The sequence below is a fragment of the Lacerta agilis genome, chromosome 13 (assembly GCF_009819535.1).
Source record: "Lacerta agilis isolate rLacAgi1 chromosome 13, rLacAgi1.pri, whole genome shotgun sequence".
NCBI lineage: Eukaryota > Metazoa > Chordata > Lepidosauria > Squamata > Lacertidae > Lacerta > Lacerta agilis.
Window position 1 is genome coordinate 31,675,093 of NC_046324.1, and position 19,953 is coordinate 31,695,045.

A 19,953-nucleotide genomic window follows, 5' to 3' on the forward strand; every position below is an offset into this window, starting at 1 on the left:
TTATTCCATCACTAAGGCAGTATACCGGTGGTTCTCAGGTGGTAAGCCATACACTAACTGACAGAGATGGGGAAGGAATCCACCGGACCTAAATTCTAAAACAGACTCACTTGATTCAATTGGGGCAGATCGTGACATTTCAGCTGAGTGAGGAGTTTAACCAGAAAAAAAAGCAAAACTTTTGGGGCTCCGAGCCTCTCCTTCCCTTCGCTGCATTTCCCCCAGTGTAAAACAGACTTCCCCAACTTGGGGCAGAGTTGATTTTCAGAAAACCTAGAAGGGACCAGCCCAGGGAATGCTGACGTACGTTTTCTAGAAAACCGAACAAATCTAGAAAAAAAAATACAAAGGAGAAGGCTATTGGTGGCTACTAGCCATGATGGCTGTGCTCTGCCTCCATGGCAAGAGGGAGTAATGCTTCTGAATACCAGTTGCTGGAAACCACTGGAGGGGAGAGTGTTCTTGTGCTTGGGTCTTGCTTGTGGGATTTCCATGATTATCTGGGTGGCAACTATGAGTACAGAATGCTGGACTAGATGGGCTATTGGCCTTGTTATAAGAATTTAAGGTCTCAAATATATAAATTAAATGTTCATAAATTTACAAGGCAAACGCATACGTAAGTATGTAAACCACGTGTCTGAAATAGTACAGGAGAGCAATCCTGAAACCATTTTGACTCTCCCAAATTGACCTCAAATGTTTCTCTGCAAGGAGGACGGAAATGGGAAAACCTCTCCTTTGTCTTTTGCTTACCTGTCTTTAGGGCATCTTCGTAAGAATTAAGGTGAGCTTGTGACCTGATTCAGAAGTTAAAGTACTGTATTTACCATCACAAAAGAATGGCCAGGTTGCCCAAGTAAGCAGTCACTGGCCATTGTCAGGTATCCTGGCAGACAGGATTTCTCTTGTAGACCGCCTCCTTCTGTGATGTATGTACTGTATGATGTTTTTTGGGGGGTGGTCTTGAGCTACAGGGTGGACAATTTCAAAAGTCTATACAGTGGTACCTCAGGTTACATAAGCTTCAGGTTACAAACTCTTCAGGTTACATACTCCGCTAACCCAGAAATAACGCTTCAGGTTAAGAACTTTGCTTCAGGATAAGAACAGAAATTGTGCTCTAGTGGCGCAGCGGCAGCGGGAGGCCCCATTAGCTAAAGTGGTGCTTCAGGTTAAAAACAGTTCCAGGTTAAGAACGGACCTCCAGAACGAATTAAGTTCTTAACCCGAGGTACCACTATATAAGGGCTTGCTCACCATGGTTCTGGGTTCCTCCTCCCTCCTGCATGTGGTGAGTGAAGACCCTGTTGCAACAGTTTAATGAAGATTGGGCTTACTAGCTGCTTTGCTTCTCAGTATTCTCTGGTTGGCCTCTGTTATTTTCTCCTACCAATAGGGAACCACTTAAGGACTCTGTACGGGCTCCTGGATGCCCCATAAGGGAAAAGGATAAGATTTTGTTTACATCAGCCTGGTGCAACAAGCTCTTCTTATGTTCTTAAACCTGGTCACCATTGTATAAGAAAATACAAAGAGTTCTGCTAGATTGACTGAGTGGCCCATCTGATCCAGCATTCTGTTTTCACAGCAGTCACTCACTTGACCATGGGAAGCCCACAAGCAACAGTGCTCCCCCCCCCTACTTGTGATCTCAGTGTATGAAATGCTGGAATAACCCCCCGTCACACACACCCCTTTTTTCTTTTGGCAACTGGGTACCATTCGCACTGAAAATAACAAATGCATATTTACGATCTACCAGGTTCGTTTCTGTGCTTTACAATCTTCCACACTTCATTAACCTTTAGTTCCACAAGCATTTATGATCTCATAAGGATTTATTCAAATGGAATAGCTAATATATATCCGAGCAACTATATTTTGGCCATCATTATTTTTATATAAAAAACCTCATAAAACCCTAGAGTAGCTACACTTTAAGCAACTATACATTTTGTGTAGTCTGGATACATGTTAATGAAATGATGGAATGATTCCTCTTAGCTAGTACAGAGATATTAGGGGCCTGCTGCCAATTGGTTGGCAGGTGGTTCTTTCAATTCAGTTTGTGATCTTCATATTCCTATTTGACAGATTCTTGGAGGAGAAGGCTACCAATGACTACTAGCTATGTTTCACCTCCACTGCTGGTGTCCCTGTGAATATCAGTTGCTGGCGAACCACAAGTAGGGAGAATTGCAGTTGTGCTCAGGTTCTGCTTGTGCGTTTCCCATGGGCATCTGGTTGACTACTGGTTGAATGGGATTCTAGATTAGATAGACCTCTGAGCTAATCCAGCAGGGTTCCTCTCATGTCCTCCCATCAGCCACTGTTGCTCACAATACAAATGCTTTATCTTCACCCATTTTCGCTCTCAGTTTTATTTCCCTTTCAGTTCACCCCTTTCTTTGTGGCTTTTATGTCCCAACTTTGTGGGTTTTACATCCTTCCTGTCCTCCTGTTATTTAACAAATGACTTACATAAATATCATGGCAATATGTAAACATCATAAAACAAACATTAGCAATGTAAGAAAACAACAGGGGCAACATTTAGAAGAACAGCACCACCACACTTGCTACCCTGTGAAATTAACCAGCAAATACCTGGTGAAATAAATACACTTTGAAGTACACTCAGAACATTGCCAGTGTGAGAGACAATCTGATATCTGTTGGAAAGGAGCCACCACTGACAGGGCCCTGCTCTACTCCACTGCCGCATGGATCTGAGCACTAGTACCATCATGAGCAAGGACTCACCAGCTCTTGGAGTCCTCATCCTGACTTTCTCCCATGTCAAGGGCCCTTAACCTGCTGCTTTACTGGGCCCTTAGTTCTCAATTGAATTTTATATCTTCTCCTTTCTTTCTCAGGTTCTGTGTCTCTCACTAGGAGAGTCGTAGTCCAGAACATCTGGAAGGCAGCACATTGGCTGCTGCTCATTTAATGGATTTATATCCTATCCTTTGACTTACAGCAGCATTGAAACATACTCACTTAAAACAATACACAATCCAATAACTTTATAGATTAAAGTAACATGCAGCAGCACAGTGAAAACAGCAGAACTGTTTTCAGACATAATGTTAAACCATAGTTTAGCGTTTCATGCAAGAGCCTGCTCCCACGCCACTTTTCTCCTCTGGCGCTCTAAGGAGAAAATCAGAAACATGTGCTTTCAGTTCAGACAAACGGGCATGATGTCAGCGGCTGTACATGCACAAAGATACTGACATAGGGGTAGGGAGCTAAGCCCACATCAGGTTCCTCCAAGCCTCTTCGGATTTCCAGCGCCTGCCCTCAGTTGTAGCACAGGTTTATTCTGGTCAATTTGGGGCCATCCATGTTTCAACAGCATGATAAATTTATTTAGCACCTTGACCCTTGTGTAACAAGCAACCTAAACTCCAGTGCCCCCTGTGGTCACAACAGATAATGTACTGGCAGCCTCTCCAATTTATTACAAATACTTACATGAGATGTTCAGACCATTTTATGCAAAATATTGCAGGGTGCTCCCATTGGGAGTCCAACTGCAGTTAGACCAAAGAAGCATAGAATTCACCATACATAGCTGTGCCAGCCTGTTGGCATTGTATTTTTGTCCTTGTGCACACCGCTTCCACATAAAATATTTAGATTGCATTCAGAAACAGCTGGATCTTACGTGAATGCTTAGTCAATTAAACAGCAGTTGACACCTTTAGATGCACTTTCAAGCAACAAAAAAATCAACAAGACAGCACACAGAAAAGAACTGCCAAATTTAATTACCCTTTTCCCCTCCCCTCCCCTGTTTTCTGGTAGGTGCGTTGCTATTTTGAGATGATCAAAGTAAAAATAAAGATAAAAGGCTCTTGATTAAGGTGCAGAACACACACAAGCACCACAAAGGAGAACAATTACACAAATAAGCCATTGTTGCCTCAAAGAAAGTCAAAGTTTGCTGGGTACTAGTGGAAACTGCTGGCTCAGAATCATTCATGCAACAGTGAAGGTAAGGGCATAAAAGAGCCTGCAGGATCAGGCCAGTGGCCCATCTAATCAAGCATCCTGTTCTCACGGTGGCCAACCAGATGCCCATGGGAAGACCAGAAGCAGGACCTGAAATGCACCATAACAAATAAACAAACAAAGGGGGGGGGAGACAAAATGCTCCCTCCTGTCGTCCAAAACCATATGTCAATTATTGTTTAGCATATGACTAAAGAGTCCCCTACATGTTGATGGACTACAACTTCCATTATCCCCAATCACTTGTTATGCTAGCTCAGGTTGATGGGAGTTGTAGTCCAATAACATCTGGAGTACCATGTTGGCTATATCTAGCACACATCTTTCTCACATAACTGAAGTCAAGTTTGGTAAGGTCTGTGCGATTCCCAGGCCATCTCTCATTCAGACTTGACCACACCTCACTTCATCTGTCCTGACCCATCCAAAACACCATGACAGACACTCTTACTTGTGAGTAAGAAAAATATCTTTCTTTCAGGCTAGCAATGATACAGATTCAACTGCTCCCAAACCAGATTAGTAAGTGCACAACCAAGGCAGGGGATTCAGAACTGAATGAACCTCCTGCCCAGCTTTTAAAGATGAGGTGAAACATTTTCACTCATGAATTTTCACTCTTACTTTATGGGAATTCCAAACATGCAGACCCACACTTCACCTGGGCAAATGTGTCTGAAGCCATCTACGGAGGCAGTGCCTGGTTCTCAGCTCTCTCTGTGTGTATAAATAAACTCAACCCTTCTGTTTATAATGAGGACTAGCAACCATATAGGAAGGAAGGTAGCATATAAAACTGCTGCAAATCACCAAACCCAGGAGAATAGTGATGGCAAATTCAATTGCAGATGGGGCAATTTTATATCAACACTTATTCTATTTCACTGAGTAATATCACTATTAAATATATGTGGTGACATTGTATCAGCAGAGGAGGAATTATGAAAGTGGCTCATAAAATGCAGAAATACGCTTCCCCTTTCGGCACTGCTTATATTCTTATATTACGATCTGAACATTATGAACCCCTCTGTGAATTAGCATCTCTTGTAGTCATCTCTCCTTGCTTCTTTTCTTCTTTCCAAAGTAATTGCTCCATCACAACAACATTAGGGCTACATGGTTTCATTACCAAGGGGCAGATTGTTTAAGTGTGTGAGAAAGGGAGGGAGGGAGCCTTGAATGATCCTGTATGTGGATGCAGATCTTCATATCTATTTATTTAAAGTCCTCACTCCCATGCTTGCACATATCTGTGCCTGAAAGGAGCAAGCATAAATGTGTTATGCAGGTACAGCGATTTGCCTGCCCACCCGCTGACTTCTCCCAGCTGCCTAGCTGGAATTTGGATTGTTCTGTGAGTTCCAAACCAGTAGTGACTTGTGCCCATTGAGACTGGTAGGCAGAAGGAAGGGAGGCCAACAGTAGGTGGTGCCATCCTCACATTCTGTACTAAGGACAGAATAAGGTGGTTGGGGCAAAGCCCCTTGTGCCCTAATGGACCAGCCTCCTCTGTGATCCATCTATTCGTCCTGGAGGTGCGGGTCAGGTCATCTCATATTGGAATTCACACAGACTGAATTTCTCTTCCCTCTCAAGAAGACGCCACAAATAAAACTTTCACACAAAGACCTATTTTCCTGCACTGCTCTCATTCTGTGCTGCCTCCAAATATCTAAAATAATTCCAGACCTTCAATAGCACCAAGGCCCAAAATATATTCTCCTGGAGAGCGGGGCTGGTGGGGGACAGTCTGAAGTGAAGGACTCCACTTGCAAGATTTCACTGCAATTCAGTAAGTGTCATTGCAACTGACAACTTCTTTCTACCCGTAAACAAACTACTACCAACCTGCCAATTACAAAAGTCGGGGGGGGGGGGAGCCATCATTAACTGAGCTTAACCTGGAAGAGATATCCCTCTTCGCATTTAGTGAAAAGGGGAATTACCTTTCACATAATAATCCTAGGGAAGAATCAATTTTAATTAAAGTGGTATAATGTGAAGCCAATATGTTGAAGGTCAGATGCAATTTAAGCTATAAATTAGCTCTTTCATTTTGACTAAGTCTGCTTTGAAACTAGTGGTTTGTTTATTCAGCAGAATACACAACTTTGGGGGGTTTGGTTCCTCCTCCCTCTTCCTCACCCCATGAGAAATATTTAACACGTTAAGTGCATTGTAAACAGTGGGAGCCACCAATATTGAAAACCGGTAATACAGTACGTAAGGATATGTAAGTAATACAATAGCTAAATGTGCAAAGAATAGCTGAAGCATGGAAATGTGAAGCACAGTCCAGTTACAAACAAACGAGCACCAGTATAGGAAGCAGGTGGATATGAGCTCTGTAAAATTGTTGGTGTTACATAGGTCTCCGTATGTGCCACTTAAGGCTATCAGCTGTGAGATAAATTATACGTAGTGAAGTAGTTCAAGATCAGAGTGGGAGATTAGTGTCAAAGGCCCATTACTATTTCTGCAGCAGGGGTCCCTGTCTGCAGATCCCAGAGCTACCTGATCAGGATGAAAATGGAGATTTTTAGCCACTGATAAGTCATCTCACCCTTTGTGCTGATTGGAGCCAATCAGAACGACAGGAAGTGTATCAGCCACTAAGGACTGGCTCCTATGGTCACTCTAAATAAGGGACGCAGGAAAAACACTAAGGAAGAATTGTTCTATATGCTCCAAACCTTTAGGAACACTGAAAACACAAGGGTTTCAAGGGAAAGAGGTGCGAGCTCTGTTACGTACAATGGAAATACAAGGAAAGCACAGATTACATCACTCCAAGAAAAGATATTGGAGCACTCAGACTCATTTGCCCATGCGCATGCACAGAAATTAGTAGATCTAGCAGAAAGGGAACCCATGGGCATCTGCATTGATCATTGCAATGCCCCCCTAGTTATCGTAATCTTAGATGGGGTGTGCCTGTGAGGGGGCATGGCTGTGACTATCATGAAATGACCTTGCACTTCTGAATTTGCCACTGCACTACTGTCTATAACAAAATGGGAAAGGGCTGCAGCTAAGCACTAGAGCATCTCCTTTGCATGCAGAAGTTCCCAAGTTCAATCACGGGTGTCTCTAAGTAGGGTGGTTTCCACCCTGTATTCACTGCATGCAGCATTGTTTCCATTCTGCCACAGTTCATCTTCTTTCATTATTTGCCTTGCCTCCTTCTGTGGTGAAATGATGTACATTATATAAATTATGGTACATTGCTGTTTAATTATCCTACCCTATTCATTTCAACGCAAAGGAAATTCAATGCAAATGGTGCGTGTGTGAGGGGGTCAATTAAGTATAATTTGCAGACTGAAAACAACAACAACAACAACAACAACAACAACAACAACAAATAAGTGAATATTGTCATTTTCTACTCCTATTTCCATTTCCATCAGAATTCTCCAACATCTCTACTATTAATATAAATTATTATTTTTTTAAAAAAAGAGAGAGTAAAGCAAATAATTAATTCAGTGTGGTCCAGCTTAACTCTTTGACAAATTTGGTTTGGTTCACAATTTAAAGTAAATCTAATTGATTCACGCTTTGCAGATCTGTGTGTAAATCAAAATAGTGGCTAGCCTTCAAAATTCTCATTTCCCAACCATCCAACCCCCCCCCCTCAAAAAGCTCAACAACTTTGCCTGATCCTCCCCCCTCAAAAGTCAATCCAATGAGTATATCACCGCCAGTTTATCTATAGTGGGAGTAGATCGCAGTCTCTTGGAAGTTGGATACCCCTGTATTAGTGGAAAGTGTGCATAAAATGTGTGTGTGTGTGTAAATTTATCTGTGGAAATTACACACCCAAATGCACAATATTGTCTAAAATTGCTTTCAAAAACTGGTTATTAGGAGGAATGCACACAAAAATGTTAATTTTTTGTGAAGATCACAAACAATTGTGGAAATATGCCAAACTGAAGATTGGGGAAATGAAAAACAGAGGGTCATCAAAATTGACAGATTTGTTCCTCTAGACACTTTGATTGAAACTGAATGAGCTTAACTTTGTCCAGACTTTACTGAGAACATTGTTTTACTATTTCCTGTGGCAATAATGTGTTAGCCATTATCGCTCTCATCTGATAACAGAAATGATTTCTTTATCATTCTCTTCATTACTATGTATCTTTTTGCCTATGAATATGATCACGTTCTTGTTGCTGTTGTTTCTTAAACCAGATCAACACAGCCTAGTTTCCCATCTGAGGGGCAATTTGGCGGACTCTTTGATGCATATTCCCACATCATGCAATGTAGTTACAAAGCAATGCAATGCAATGTAGCCAACCCCTTTAAAATGCTGCTCAGTGCCTATGATGATAATGCTTTTTAACTGTAATACATGTTTGTTTCATTGGGCACACATTTGGCTAAACATCAGGAACCTGCTTTCATGTGCAACTCCCACCTTCATACTTTGCTTCGTGAACCTTCACACTTTTCATATACTGAACTTTCTTTAAAATGTTGTATATGAGGCGGAGTTTTTAACCTTAATCCTTTCTGATGTAAGTAGAAGTAGAATCAGATCCAGCAAAATAAGGGACAGAACATCTAAATTACTAGCAAGTTTCCTTCACTATAAGAATGGATGGGTGAATCTGTTTCCTGTCCATTTCAATTCCCCATTAGTTCATTCAGAAATCCATTCCATCCCATTTTCACATCATTCTGTTAATTAAAATCTCACAGTTCAACTATGTACTGTGTGAAGAAGTCATTCAGTTTTGTTGGATAGCCCCATGTTCTACTATTATGAGAGAGGAAGAAGTTATGAATGACAGGGAGAAGTGGATAGGGATAAGTTTTTATCCCTATCCACTTTCTCTACATCATGTGCAATGTTATAAATGTGCATCACTCATCTTTTCCCCCTCCTAAACTAGAAAGTATCAAATGTTGTAACCTTATAGGTTCTGCATGCTTCTGTTAATTCAAGGGGCTGTACATGTGAAAGCAGAGCTTTGGATAGAGCTTGTTTTCTCATTCAGTCCTCCAGTGCAAGTGGGGGAAACGGGCCTCTTCCGTAAGTGGATCATGACTTTCAAATGTGGTAGAGCACCTTTTGGATACAAGCGAAAACATTTTGCTTGTTTGTTTTGCAGAGGCTGAATTGTTTACCAGACATGAATCCACCAATAAAGCCCGATGCCACACATCCTGAGATGCACAATGTCTCCTGAAAGCTCTAAAGAACAACCCAAAGTGAAGCAAAAGACACTATTTGGACATGAAACTTACCAAAACAAATGGGGGTTGGGTAGCTCATAAACTCGTGACAACGTGGCTTGGATTTGCAATGCAGATGTTGCAATGGTCACAACAAACAACAGAAAACCCACACTTTATTGCTATATTCAGTGATATATTTTATGTGTGGGGGTTTTTTATGATAAGAAGTCTATTTGGAAGGAACTGTAGATCGGGGTGGGCAGACTTGAAGTCTGCAGGATTTATTTTGCTTTCTCCCTAGAACCCTGAGAGCGCCAGCTGGAACTAGGATGTCAAAGAATTTTCACAAAAATGGAAACGTGAGTGGAAATTTCTGAATTTTGCTTATTTCTGGAATGAAAATCAATCCAATAAATACAATTGGTAGTCACTGTTGTTGCCATTTTCAGTCACCTCAACTCAAAAATGATATTGTAGAGTTGGAAACAGTTCAAAAAAGGGCAACCAAAATGATCAAAATGGTGGAGCAACTCTCCTGTGAAGAAGGGTTGCAGCATCTGGGACTTCCTAGTTCAGAGAAAACACAAGTAAGAGGCAACATAACTGAAGTTTATTAAATTATGCATGGCGTGGAGAAAGTGGATAGAGAAAAGTTTTGCTCTCTCTTTCATAACACTAGAACTCATGGACATCCAATGAAGCTGAATGTTGCAAGATTCGGGACAGATAAAAGCAACTCGTTCACACAGTGTACAGTTGAACTACTCATTCCCCGCACACCACACCTCCTGGGCCCAGAAGTCAGCATCAGTTCATTCTGATTTAGACTAAAAAATTAAAGAAAAATATTGTCTCACCTTCTGAAATATGATTTACTAGGCGGGAAGCTGGCGGGTTAAAATGTCTAGTTGGAAACAGAAGGAATTTGAAGCCAATGGAAACCTGAGTGTCTCCTATAAGAGCTCCATGCTTGGAAACCAGGGAGGGAGCTCTTCTTGTGTTCTTATGGAAAACCTTATGGTGATTGTGGCCACCGGCATATTTGTGTTTAAGCCGATCAATTTACACACAAGCCTTTGAAGATATTTCTGTTATACAGAAACTTCTGAGGATGATGTTATTCAAAACATGTTGGGCTAATAAATAATATTTTAAGCACCTCCTATCTTCAGTATGAATTAGGTGCATCATTGTTCATTAAACTGAGGATAAAAGGTTGAAACACCCAGCTGTTTAATCCACCAGATGTCATCCTAATAATCTCTTGGAGGCCAAAGTTTTCAACAAAGAGAGCTACTAAGAACCACACACTAGGAACATGATATGTCAAATAATTTTTTTAGCACAGCAATGTTCTGTCAATGATTGTGGTAAACTAGGGAACAATTATAGCATTATGCACAGTTAATCTCACACATAAGTAGGTGCAGAATAAATACATGCAAGCACCTTTGATGGGAAGCCATGTTTCACAAATACAGAGCCATGTATTTTTTTGAAGGCCTGGGGGTAAGTCATAACAACTGAAATGAATACTTCACACTCCGAATACACGATACTTAACAAATTTGTATTAGCAGAAGAGATCCCTGCCCCAATGAAATCACAAACTAAATTCAGGCTGGTGGAGGAAGGGGAGAAAATGATGCACACAAGCAAACAGTTACCTCTATTCAGGCAGCATTCAGTTTTGGATTGGACAGGTCAGATTTCAATACTCAGATTTCAGTTTTCTGGTTCTACCAGGTCAACAGAAGCTTGAGCTGGAGACTCTTCCTGAGGCTCCAGCTCAAAACCCCACTGGTGCAAGAGGAGCCCCGAGTCTAGAAGGGTTGGAGGTTGCTCATGTAGACTGGATTGCTGATGCCAATATTATTATTATTATTATTATTGCATGGTCAAGTTTAAATATATATATATATATATACTTACTGTGGCTGTGCCTGACACAGTTTGTGCATTTGTGTCACTTGTGTTTGGTTCAGAGTGCGTCTGCGCAGGCGGGTACATATTTAATGTGTGCTCTGGAACTGTGGTTTGGCCTGTGTAGTCGGGAGTCGGATGAGGGTGGGGCGCGGTGTACTCTGCGGGGATGCCGTTCTGAGGAGGAGCAAACTGAGCCGAGGCGTAAGGCTGTGCCATTGTGTCAGGAGGTGCTGTGGCTTCCTGATTACCCTGCAAAGGGGAAAGATAAACAAAAAACAAAGAGAAGGTAGGTAAGATTATTAAGCTTGCCCTGCCGTTTGTTCCTGAACTGTTGCAGATTTTCAGTCCTCCTGCTTTGGAGATATTGCCTTCCCAGTCTCTCCAGCTGAGAAGCATGGGCACAACTATAGGTTGGGTTTTAACCACCGCAAAAATCTTCCTGCTCAGTTCCTGTTTGCACTGGCTTGGCCTCTCTTATATCAACCCCCGCTCCCTGAAAAAGGCATGCCCACATTTCACTGGATCCCACAATTGCATAAGCATCCTCCCTTCTGTTCTGAACAGAGAAAAGGCACAAAGGGTGCATGTCAGGGGAGCCCCCCGAGGCGGCGAAGAGCAGCCTGAGGTGGAGGGAGGGACCCTTGATGCTGAGAGTACCCAACACTGCTCGAGGACCCAGGAGACATCTTGTGGAAGCGATAGGCAGGAAAAGAGCTCAGTGGTGGAGGGGCTGTCAGATGCTCCTGGGTCCGAACACCAACCAAGCGGGTCAGGGACAGAGAGGGAGATGGTAGTTCCGTTGCCCCAATTACGTAGGGGGCTTAAACGGAAGGAAGAAAGGAGGAGACTTGGGGTCCCCAAGTTTCTTTGCTGGAGGCGCTCCAGAAAAGCGCCACTTCTGGGATCTGAGAGTGACTAAGACGGTCATGGAATTTCGAGCTCTGTCTTGTACATATCTGTATAATAAACTGCTTTAAATATACAGACCCCGAGTAACCGCCTCCTTACTCGTGAGGAACACCACGAACCCTTACAGGTGCATCAGCGGCTGATGGAGCCTGCTGGATCAGGTCAATCATCCATCCAGTCCAGCATCCTGTTCTCACAGATGACCCCATGGGAAGCCCACAAGCAAGCAGGATCTGAGCAGAAGAGTCCTCTCCTCTCCTGTGGTTTCTAGACACTGGCATTTAAAAGCATAGAGTGCTCCTGTACTCATGTACTTCTCACTGATTTCCCACTAGCACCTGGTTGGCCACTATGAGAACAGGATGCTGGACTAGATGGGACAGGCCTAGTCCCAATAATTCAATAATCACTTCAATTATCTGGGTAATCATTTTGAGCCTGAGGGCCAGCTTCCCTTCCTGACAACTTTCTGGGGATCACAATATGGTGTGGTGGTGATGGTGATGGTGAAGGTCAGATTCAAAAGTGGGCAGAGCTTTTAGGTCTCCAAGTTCCACAAAAGTGCTTTTAATATTTGGAAAGCAGACTCAAGAGGTTATGGAAATATTCATTATTTAAAATGGAATGCAAGTCTGCTATATGTATCTATGGCTATATCTTAAATATGCCATTAAGAAAACAAGAGAGATGGGGAATGATTGCCTAGGTGCAATTTGTTTTAAAGAGTTCTATGCTACCTTGAGCTCTAAAACAGATGTTATAGAGACCCCCACTGTTTTTCATTAACAATGACAGCCCTTTCACAAGCTTAGAATTAATATTCGTAGCATTCACTCTTAGTGCTAATTACAGCTAATATTTAATTAAGAGCAGTGAGCTTTGGTACGATGTCTTTACTGGTGACTTCCAACTTATTTCACTCCAAAGGCAACATTAAGCAACACTCCCACCCCTTTGCAATAAAAAAATATGTCATTAATTCTTGATCTCTCTGTATCTATGTCCAGATGGGCAGTACTTTGCTGCCCACCCTCGCTGAGTGAGCAGGACGACTCAAAATCCAGGAGGGCTGCCTTAGCACACTTTGAAGCAAAAATAATAGAATCATGGGAAATGTAGAGTTGGAAGGTACCACAAGGGCCATCTAGTCCAACCCCCTGCAATGCAGGAATCTTCTGCCCAATGTGCAGCTCGAACCCATGACCCTGAGATTAAGAGTCTCACACTCTACCAACTGAGCTATTCCAAGAGACATAATGCACACTGCTGTCTAAGAGTGAGTTCCCAAAAAGACCACTAAGTTCAGATTCTAAAGCAAACTAGTCCTACCAATGTGTACCAGTAGATTTCCCAGGGTGTGTGTGTCTAAATAGGCATTATTTGGTCGAATCTTACATGGTTTGTTCGTCTATCCGTTTTAAAAAAAGATTCTCCCAGCAAAACCCTAACCACGTTTCCTCAAAATTAGGAATGGAAGAATCTGTAAATTTTTATTCTCTCATTTTCCCACTGTTAAATACAGCTCTCCACATTTCTGAAGCAATTTGCAATTTTTTAAAACAGCTACCTAATCCAAATGAAAGAAATATTAGATTTTTAGTGTGGATTTTCCCAATAAACACATTTTTCACATACAGTTTTGAATAATGCAGACTGAGTTCAGAGAGAGAAATCCTGCTAACACTGAGTGCAAACTGAGCAAAAATAAAAATAAAAAAATGATTGAAAACTGTGCATCATTTGATAAGAAAAGGTTTTGTTATTTCTTTCCTCAGGCCTTGTACATACAGCAAAAATACATTCAATGATACATACAGAGGGAAAACTCTCTCAGAACTACACAGTGAATCAGAGCATGTGTTCCCTCAGCAACGTTCATGCCACTCTGCCTGGTTGCTAACCAACACCTCCACCCAGCACCCTCTTAGCTAGTTGGCATACACTTATAACAGAATTAAACCTTAAATTACAGACTGTGTATCCCTGCTGATATACTTCCAACTGCTTGGTCTAGCCCCAGACATTGGTCAGAGGACCAACAGCTGCTGGAACATTGCAGAGGCTTATTTGACCCAGCTTCTGCTAAGCAAGTTGTTTTTCCTTGCAGTTTAGAGGCAAGAACAAGCTTGGCCTGGAACTGTTGCTAGATGTCAGGCCTTGTCACATGACTGTTTCATCTCCCAATTTGTAGACTCCTTGCTCTCTTCTTTGGCCCAAGTTTGGTAGTGGAACACAACTGAAGCAGTAGGGAATCATTGCCTGCTATTCATTGGCTTGCAGATTCATGATCTGCTTTGGGTTTGAGATCTGACATGATTTCAGCAGCAATCAGATAAAAGCTTCCAGAGGCACTCCTTCCAGAGTGACTCTTGAGAGTCCCATGGACTGCAAGAAGATCAAACCTATCCATTCTCAAAGAAATCAGCCCTGAATGCTCACTAGAAGGACAGATCCTGAAGTTGAGGCTCCAGTACCTTAGCCACCTCATGAGAAGACTCCCTAGAAAAGACCCTGATGTTGGGAAAGATGGAGGGCACAAGGAGAAGGGGACGACAGAGGATGAGATGGTTGGACAGTGTTCTCGGAGCTACTAACATGAGTTTGGCCAAACTGCGAGAGGAAGTGAAGGATAGGCGTGCCTGGTGTGCTCTGGTCCATGGGGTCACGAAGAGTCGGACACGACTGAACGACTGAACAACAAAGTGTTTTGCTACCCAGGGACATATCATTCCACACTTTCACTGATGCTCAGTTACCTCTCACAAAATTGGGAGCATGAAATCAGGCAGCACATAAACTGAGAGGCCTCGGCCTAAAATCAATTTGAGGCCCTTTGAGGCCTGAGGAAACAGGTTGACTAAAAGGCCTTGACCTGTTTCCAGGAACACTTATCAATTGCAGCCTGAGAGAGCCAAACTTAAAAGTCTCAACCTGAGGGGAAACTAGTCCCCTTAAGGGTCAGTCTGTGGAAAAGCAAAATGGCAAAGCTCAGTTTCTGCTCAGATATCCAACATGTAATGTCATGTGCTTAGGGTTGCCAGGTTATCAGTTTTGGACATGCACCTCAAGTCTATATTTAGGAAGTAAAGTTTGAACTGAGGGCTATTGACTAGCTCCAAAATGCTATCAGTGTAGAATTTGCCATGATGTAGTTTAGTCATTAGGTGGCGCTTGGCTTAGTTGACTCTGGATGGAATAAGGAGTTTCCTGTTGGGTGTTCTGCTGGTATCTATCTTCTCCCACAGTTAAGTCCTCCACAGCCCCACTACCAGGGTTATTCACACTTACTTTTCCTCAACTCTTTACAGGCATGACCTGCGATTTAACTGTCTGAGCACTTCTTTTTCTTCTTCTTTTTCTTTTTTTGCTCCAGAGCTTTCCCTGCAAAAACCCAAATTGATGTTTGGTCTGATTCAACTTTTAAGAGCAGGTTTTTGAAGGGATAGCTTGGGGGGGGGGGGGAGCTCGGATATGGAGTGTTAAAGCACAGGGCTCTGTCTGGAAAGAGCGGGGCAAGAGGTAAGTGTGGATAAGCCTTCAGAAATGCCTGTTCCTGCAGAGTCTGGAATGTCATTGACTTCTAGGAACCAGATATATTTCTACATCAGGGTCTCCAAGCGGTACTTTCCAGATGTTGCTGGGATGCAACTCTTATCATATTTGACCACTGGTCATGCTGGCAGGGACTGATGGGAATTGTAATTCAGATTCTGGAGGGTACCAGATTGGAGAAGGCTACCTTAGGTTAAGGAAGCAAGAGCACCAAATAATTTTCACCTCCAGTGTCTCTCAGTATTTGTAAACCTGTGCATGGCATGGCTCAGCAACATAGTAGCTGGCAAGATTGTTTGCATGTGTATGTTTTAAGGAAGAGCCAAAAGTCATTGGCCTGTGCATGGGCCTGAAATTTAATGAAATCCACATTTCAACTCTGAAAGGTGCTTTACATGCCAGAGTATAAAATGCAGCTTATTGCTTTCTGTTTATATGCTGAACTCTCTTAAGCAGAGAAAGAGAAAATAGAGTCTACATTATGTAGAGGCACAAGCTTTTCACTCCAGATCATTACGTTTTTTAAAAAACAACAACAACACACCACTGTTTTAGATGTTCAGTACAGAATATCTCACATCTTCCTGTTTAATTTTTCCCCTCACAGCAGCATTTCATCTGTTGCATAAAGCTTTTATAATTAAGAAATTGCATGATAAGTGTCAAAACATAAGGAGTAACCCTGTTATGTGTTTGAACACAAATGAAAGCAGGAGAAATGTTACTTGTGCAATGTTCATCTTTTGTGTAAGCATACATTTCCAGAACGATACTGTATTTATTCATTCCTTTGGTGGAGGGGTGAAGGAAGAGAACACACACACACACACCCCAATCCTGTCTTTCCACCACTGCTCACATTTTAAAACTCTCTCTTGCTGTTTTATTCTTTGCTTTTATTTGATTTTGCCCCCCCCCCCTTTCCTTTTCTTTCTTGTGTTCTGCCTCTTTGGCGGCAGATATTTCACATTCTCAGGGAAAGCTGTTTTCACACTGTAGTTAAATGAGGCAAACTGCATCATAGCCTCAGGGTATGGAAACAAAGGAGTGATATGCAAGAGAGAGAGAGAGAGAGAAAGAGGTGGGGAGACAGAGAGAGGACCCCACCACACACTGCTGCCACACACATATTAAAGTAGTCTGTTAACCTGTTGGTTGGAAGACTATCTCTTTCAGACAGATCAATTCAACCAAGAGACATAACAGCATGTGCAATCATTACAGTACCTTCTTAATGATTAACTAGCCAAATATATATAATGAACACAGAATGTTGCAGGGGATTGTATATCATACCCTCCAACATTTTCCCATTGAAAATAGGGGATGCAGGTGGCGCTGTGGGTTAAACCACAGAGCCTAGGGCTTGCTGATCAGAAAGCTGGCGGTTCGAATCCCCGTGACAGGGTGAGCTCCTGTTGCTTGGTCCTAGCTCCTGCCCACCTAGCAGTTCGAAAGCACGTCAAAGTGCAAGTAGATAAATAGGTACCACTCTGGCGGGAAGGTAAATGGCATTTCCATGCGCTGCTCTGGTTCGCCAGAAGCGGCTTTGTCATGCTGGCCACATGACCCAGAAGCTGTACGCCAGTTCCCTCGGCCAGTAATGCGAGATGAGCGCCACAACCCCAGAGTTGGACATGACTGGACCTAATGGTCAGGGGTCCCTTTACCTTTTACCTTATTCTATTATTATTATTATTATTATTATTATTATTATTATTATTATTATTTTACTTTTTATACTCCATCCATCTGACTGGGTTTCCCCAGCCACTCTGGGCAGCTTCCAACATATATAAAAACACAATAAAACATTAAACATTTAAAAAAACATCCCCACACAGGGTTGCCTTCAGATGGACGGGGGTGGGGGTGGTCAGGTAACTTCATACCCGCCAAGATTTCTCCATTGAAAATAGGAATGTCCTAAGGAAAAGCAGGACATTCTGGGATGAACTCTGAAAATGGGACTGCTTCTGTAAATCCAGATTGTCCCTGGAAAAAAGGGACATTCATAGGGCCTGGTATATTTAAGACAAATCAGAATCTTTTGCTTGCCTTGGAAAACCAAACAGTCACACACCACATTTTAAAGTTGGGGGGGGGGGGACACATTCAAAATTGCCTGCTCACCTAGTCCAGCATCCTGTTCTCACAGAGTCCAACCAGATGCCTCTGGGAAGCAATTGCAATTCTACCTACTTGTTGTTGTTGTTGTTGTTGTTAATTGAATTTATATATTGCCCTATCCCCTCAGGCCCCAAGCAACTGGTGTTCAGAAGTATTATTGCCTCCACCAGTGACATAAAACATAGCTGTCATGGTTAGTAGCCACTGATAACATTATCATTCATGAATGCTTACACATCTTTTCCCCTTGCTGATGAGGGACAAAAATGTAAGAAGAGTCAGACAGATCAGACCAAAGGCCCAGTATTATCTCCACACAGTAGCTAACCAGATGCCTCTGGGAAGCCTGCAAGCAGGACCTGAGCACAACAGCACTCTCCCCTCCCGCAGTTCCTGATATTCAGAACCATTACTGCCTGTGATAGCAGAGGGCTGAGGGGAAAAGGTCTTTTTCAAAATTCCTAAATGAAATGACCTGATCTTGAACTAATGGGTGGCTCAGAACCTAGCTATCCAGTGAATTTTGCACTTCTCCTAACACTGTGACATCGTTCACATCAGCTGAAATGTCTCAAAATGCATATTGGAATTGGTATCTTTAAAGAAAATGCTTAAGTAAGGTATAACCCTGTGGTCCCCGGTAGAGCATCAACAGGACACCTCAGAGCTCCCTCTCCGATGTCAGAAGTGTAGCTCTGATACAGAGGTATCCCGGCTGCAGCAGTAACTTCATTGCGTCCAATATAAATTATTCTGAAGCACAAGGCGGTGGCAGGGGTGTTGATACACAAAAAAGAACTTGATTATCATATAAATCTGTGAAACCCCAGCTCTGCCATGGGAGATTGCAGATGCGTGTCCCAAATATTCCCCTGCTGAGCACCCAAAGAACTTGGAACCACAGAATTATGCACTTGGGAAACACAAAATATGACATACAAAACATGTCTGAACTACCAAATTAAACCAGCTTTGAACCTGCTTAAGCAAGGGATAACTGTGGCAGTCAGATTTGTTGTTCATGTCTACAGCAAGGAGGGGTGGTTCTAATCTTAACAAAAGGGGGCTAAAGCCACCTAACTGCTTCACAGCTGGTTGCCCAAATGCTTTGCCAGTTGTGTTGCATTTATTTGCATTGGTTTTTACTGTATTTTTTTCATAATTGCATTCCATATATTTTACACACCCCATAACTATAACCACGGAAGAGTGTGTTAAAAGAACAACTAACTAACTAATACCTACTCTACCTACAGACTGGAAGAAAAAGTGGGACCACAGATCAGCTAAGGGAAAACTCTGGATACATTAGTGCTCATACAGTAGCTTTGAGGCATGTCTAAAAAGTGTGTTACCAAACTTTTCATGTTGGTAACACACTTTTTAGACATGCCTCATTTTGTGACACAGTAATCTGGTTTTATCAGCAAACCAGAGGTTAAGCTAACCCCTGTCTAACCCTGGGAGGAGCACACGGAGCATTCGCTCTACACACGAATGTGTCACGACACACAGTTTGGAAAACTCTGCAGTAGTGGAAATGATGCACATATGGGGGGGAGTGCACACACCCTAAATTAAACACACTTTTTCTCTTTTTTAATAAATGAAATTTCTTATACCTTTGTTATGTTCTGGTCACCTGTTTGCCTGCCAAGGGAAATAGTTCAGAAGCTATTTTCAGCTGCAGTTTCTTTACATATCGCTAGTTAAGCTAGCTAACACCTCACTATTTAAAGGACCTTTAAAGGACTCTAGAGGTTAGCCCCAAAATGATTAAAGTTCTAATTAAATCACATATCTGTGAGGAAAGCTAAAAAAGATACAAAGAGCCCTAAAGAATTCATATTTACTATCTATCTATCATGAGCTATCAGCAGACACAGGAATCCAGAGGCAGGAAAGAAAAACAGCTGGTGAATTTTTATTTACAGATGACCCATATTTCCCAGAAAGAACAAAAAAGAAAAGAAATATAGACACAATTCTGTCATCAGATCTACATTGCAACCTAACCCCATTGGCAAGGTGAAAATAAAATAAGAGAACTGAAGGAAACCTCAAAGGTCATTTATTCAATCTGGGGCAGGTGCACAGCTCATTGGGAAAAGTATCTGCCTTGCATGCTGAAGGTTGAAGGTTCATTTCCCAGCATCTCCATATAGACCCAAGAGAGCCACCATAATAACCTCCAATATCCACCTCACTAAGTTGATCCAG

General features: G+C 42.3%; 1 protein-coding gene across 23 annotated transcripts in view; it reads right to left on the minus strand.

Annotated features, from left to right (window-relative positions):
* Nucleotides 1–19,953, minus strand: part of RBFOX1 (RNA binding fox-1 homolog 1) — a 1,003,674-nt gene that overhangs the window by 135,934 nt on the left and 847,787 nt on the right. For all 23 annotated transcript variants that reach the window (XM_033166784.1, XM_033166777.1, XM_033166788.1 and 20 more), the window contains one exon: nucleotides 11,149–11,391. In XM_033166784.1, coding sequence (XP_033022675.1) covers nucleotides 11,149–11,391 — 243 coding nt within the window. The remainder of the gene's footprint in view (nucleotides 1–11,148; nucleotides 11,392–19,953) is intronic.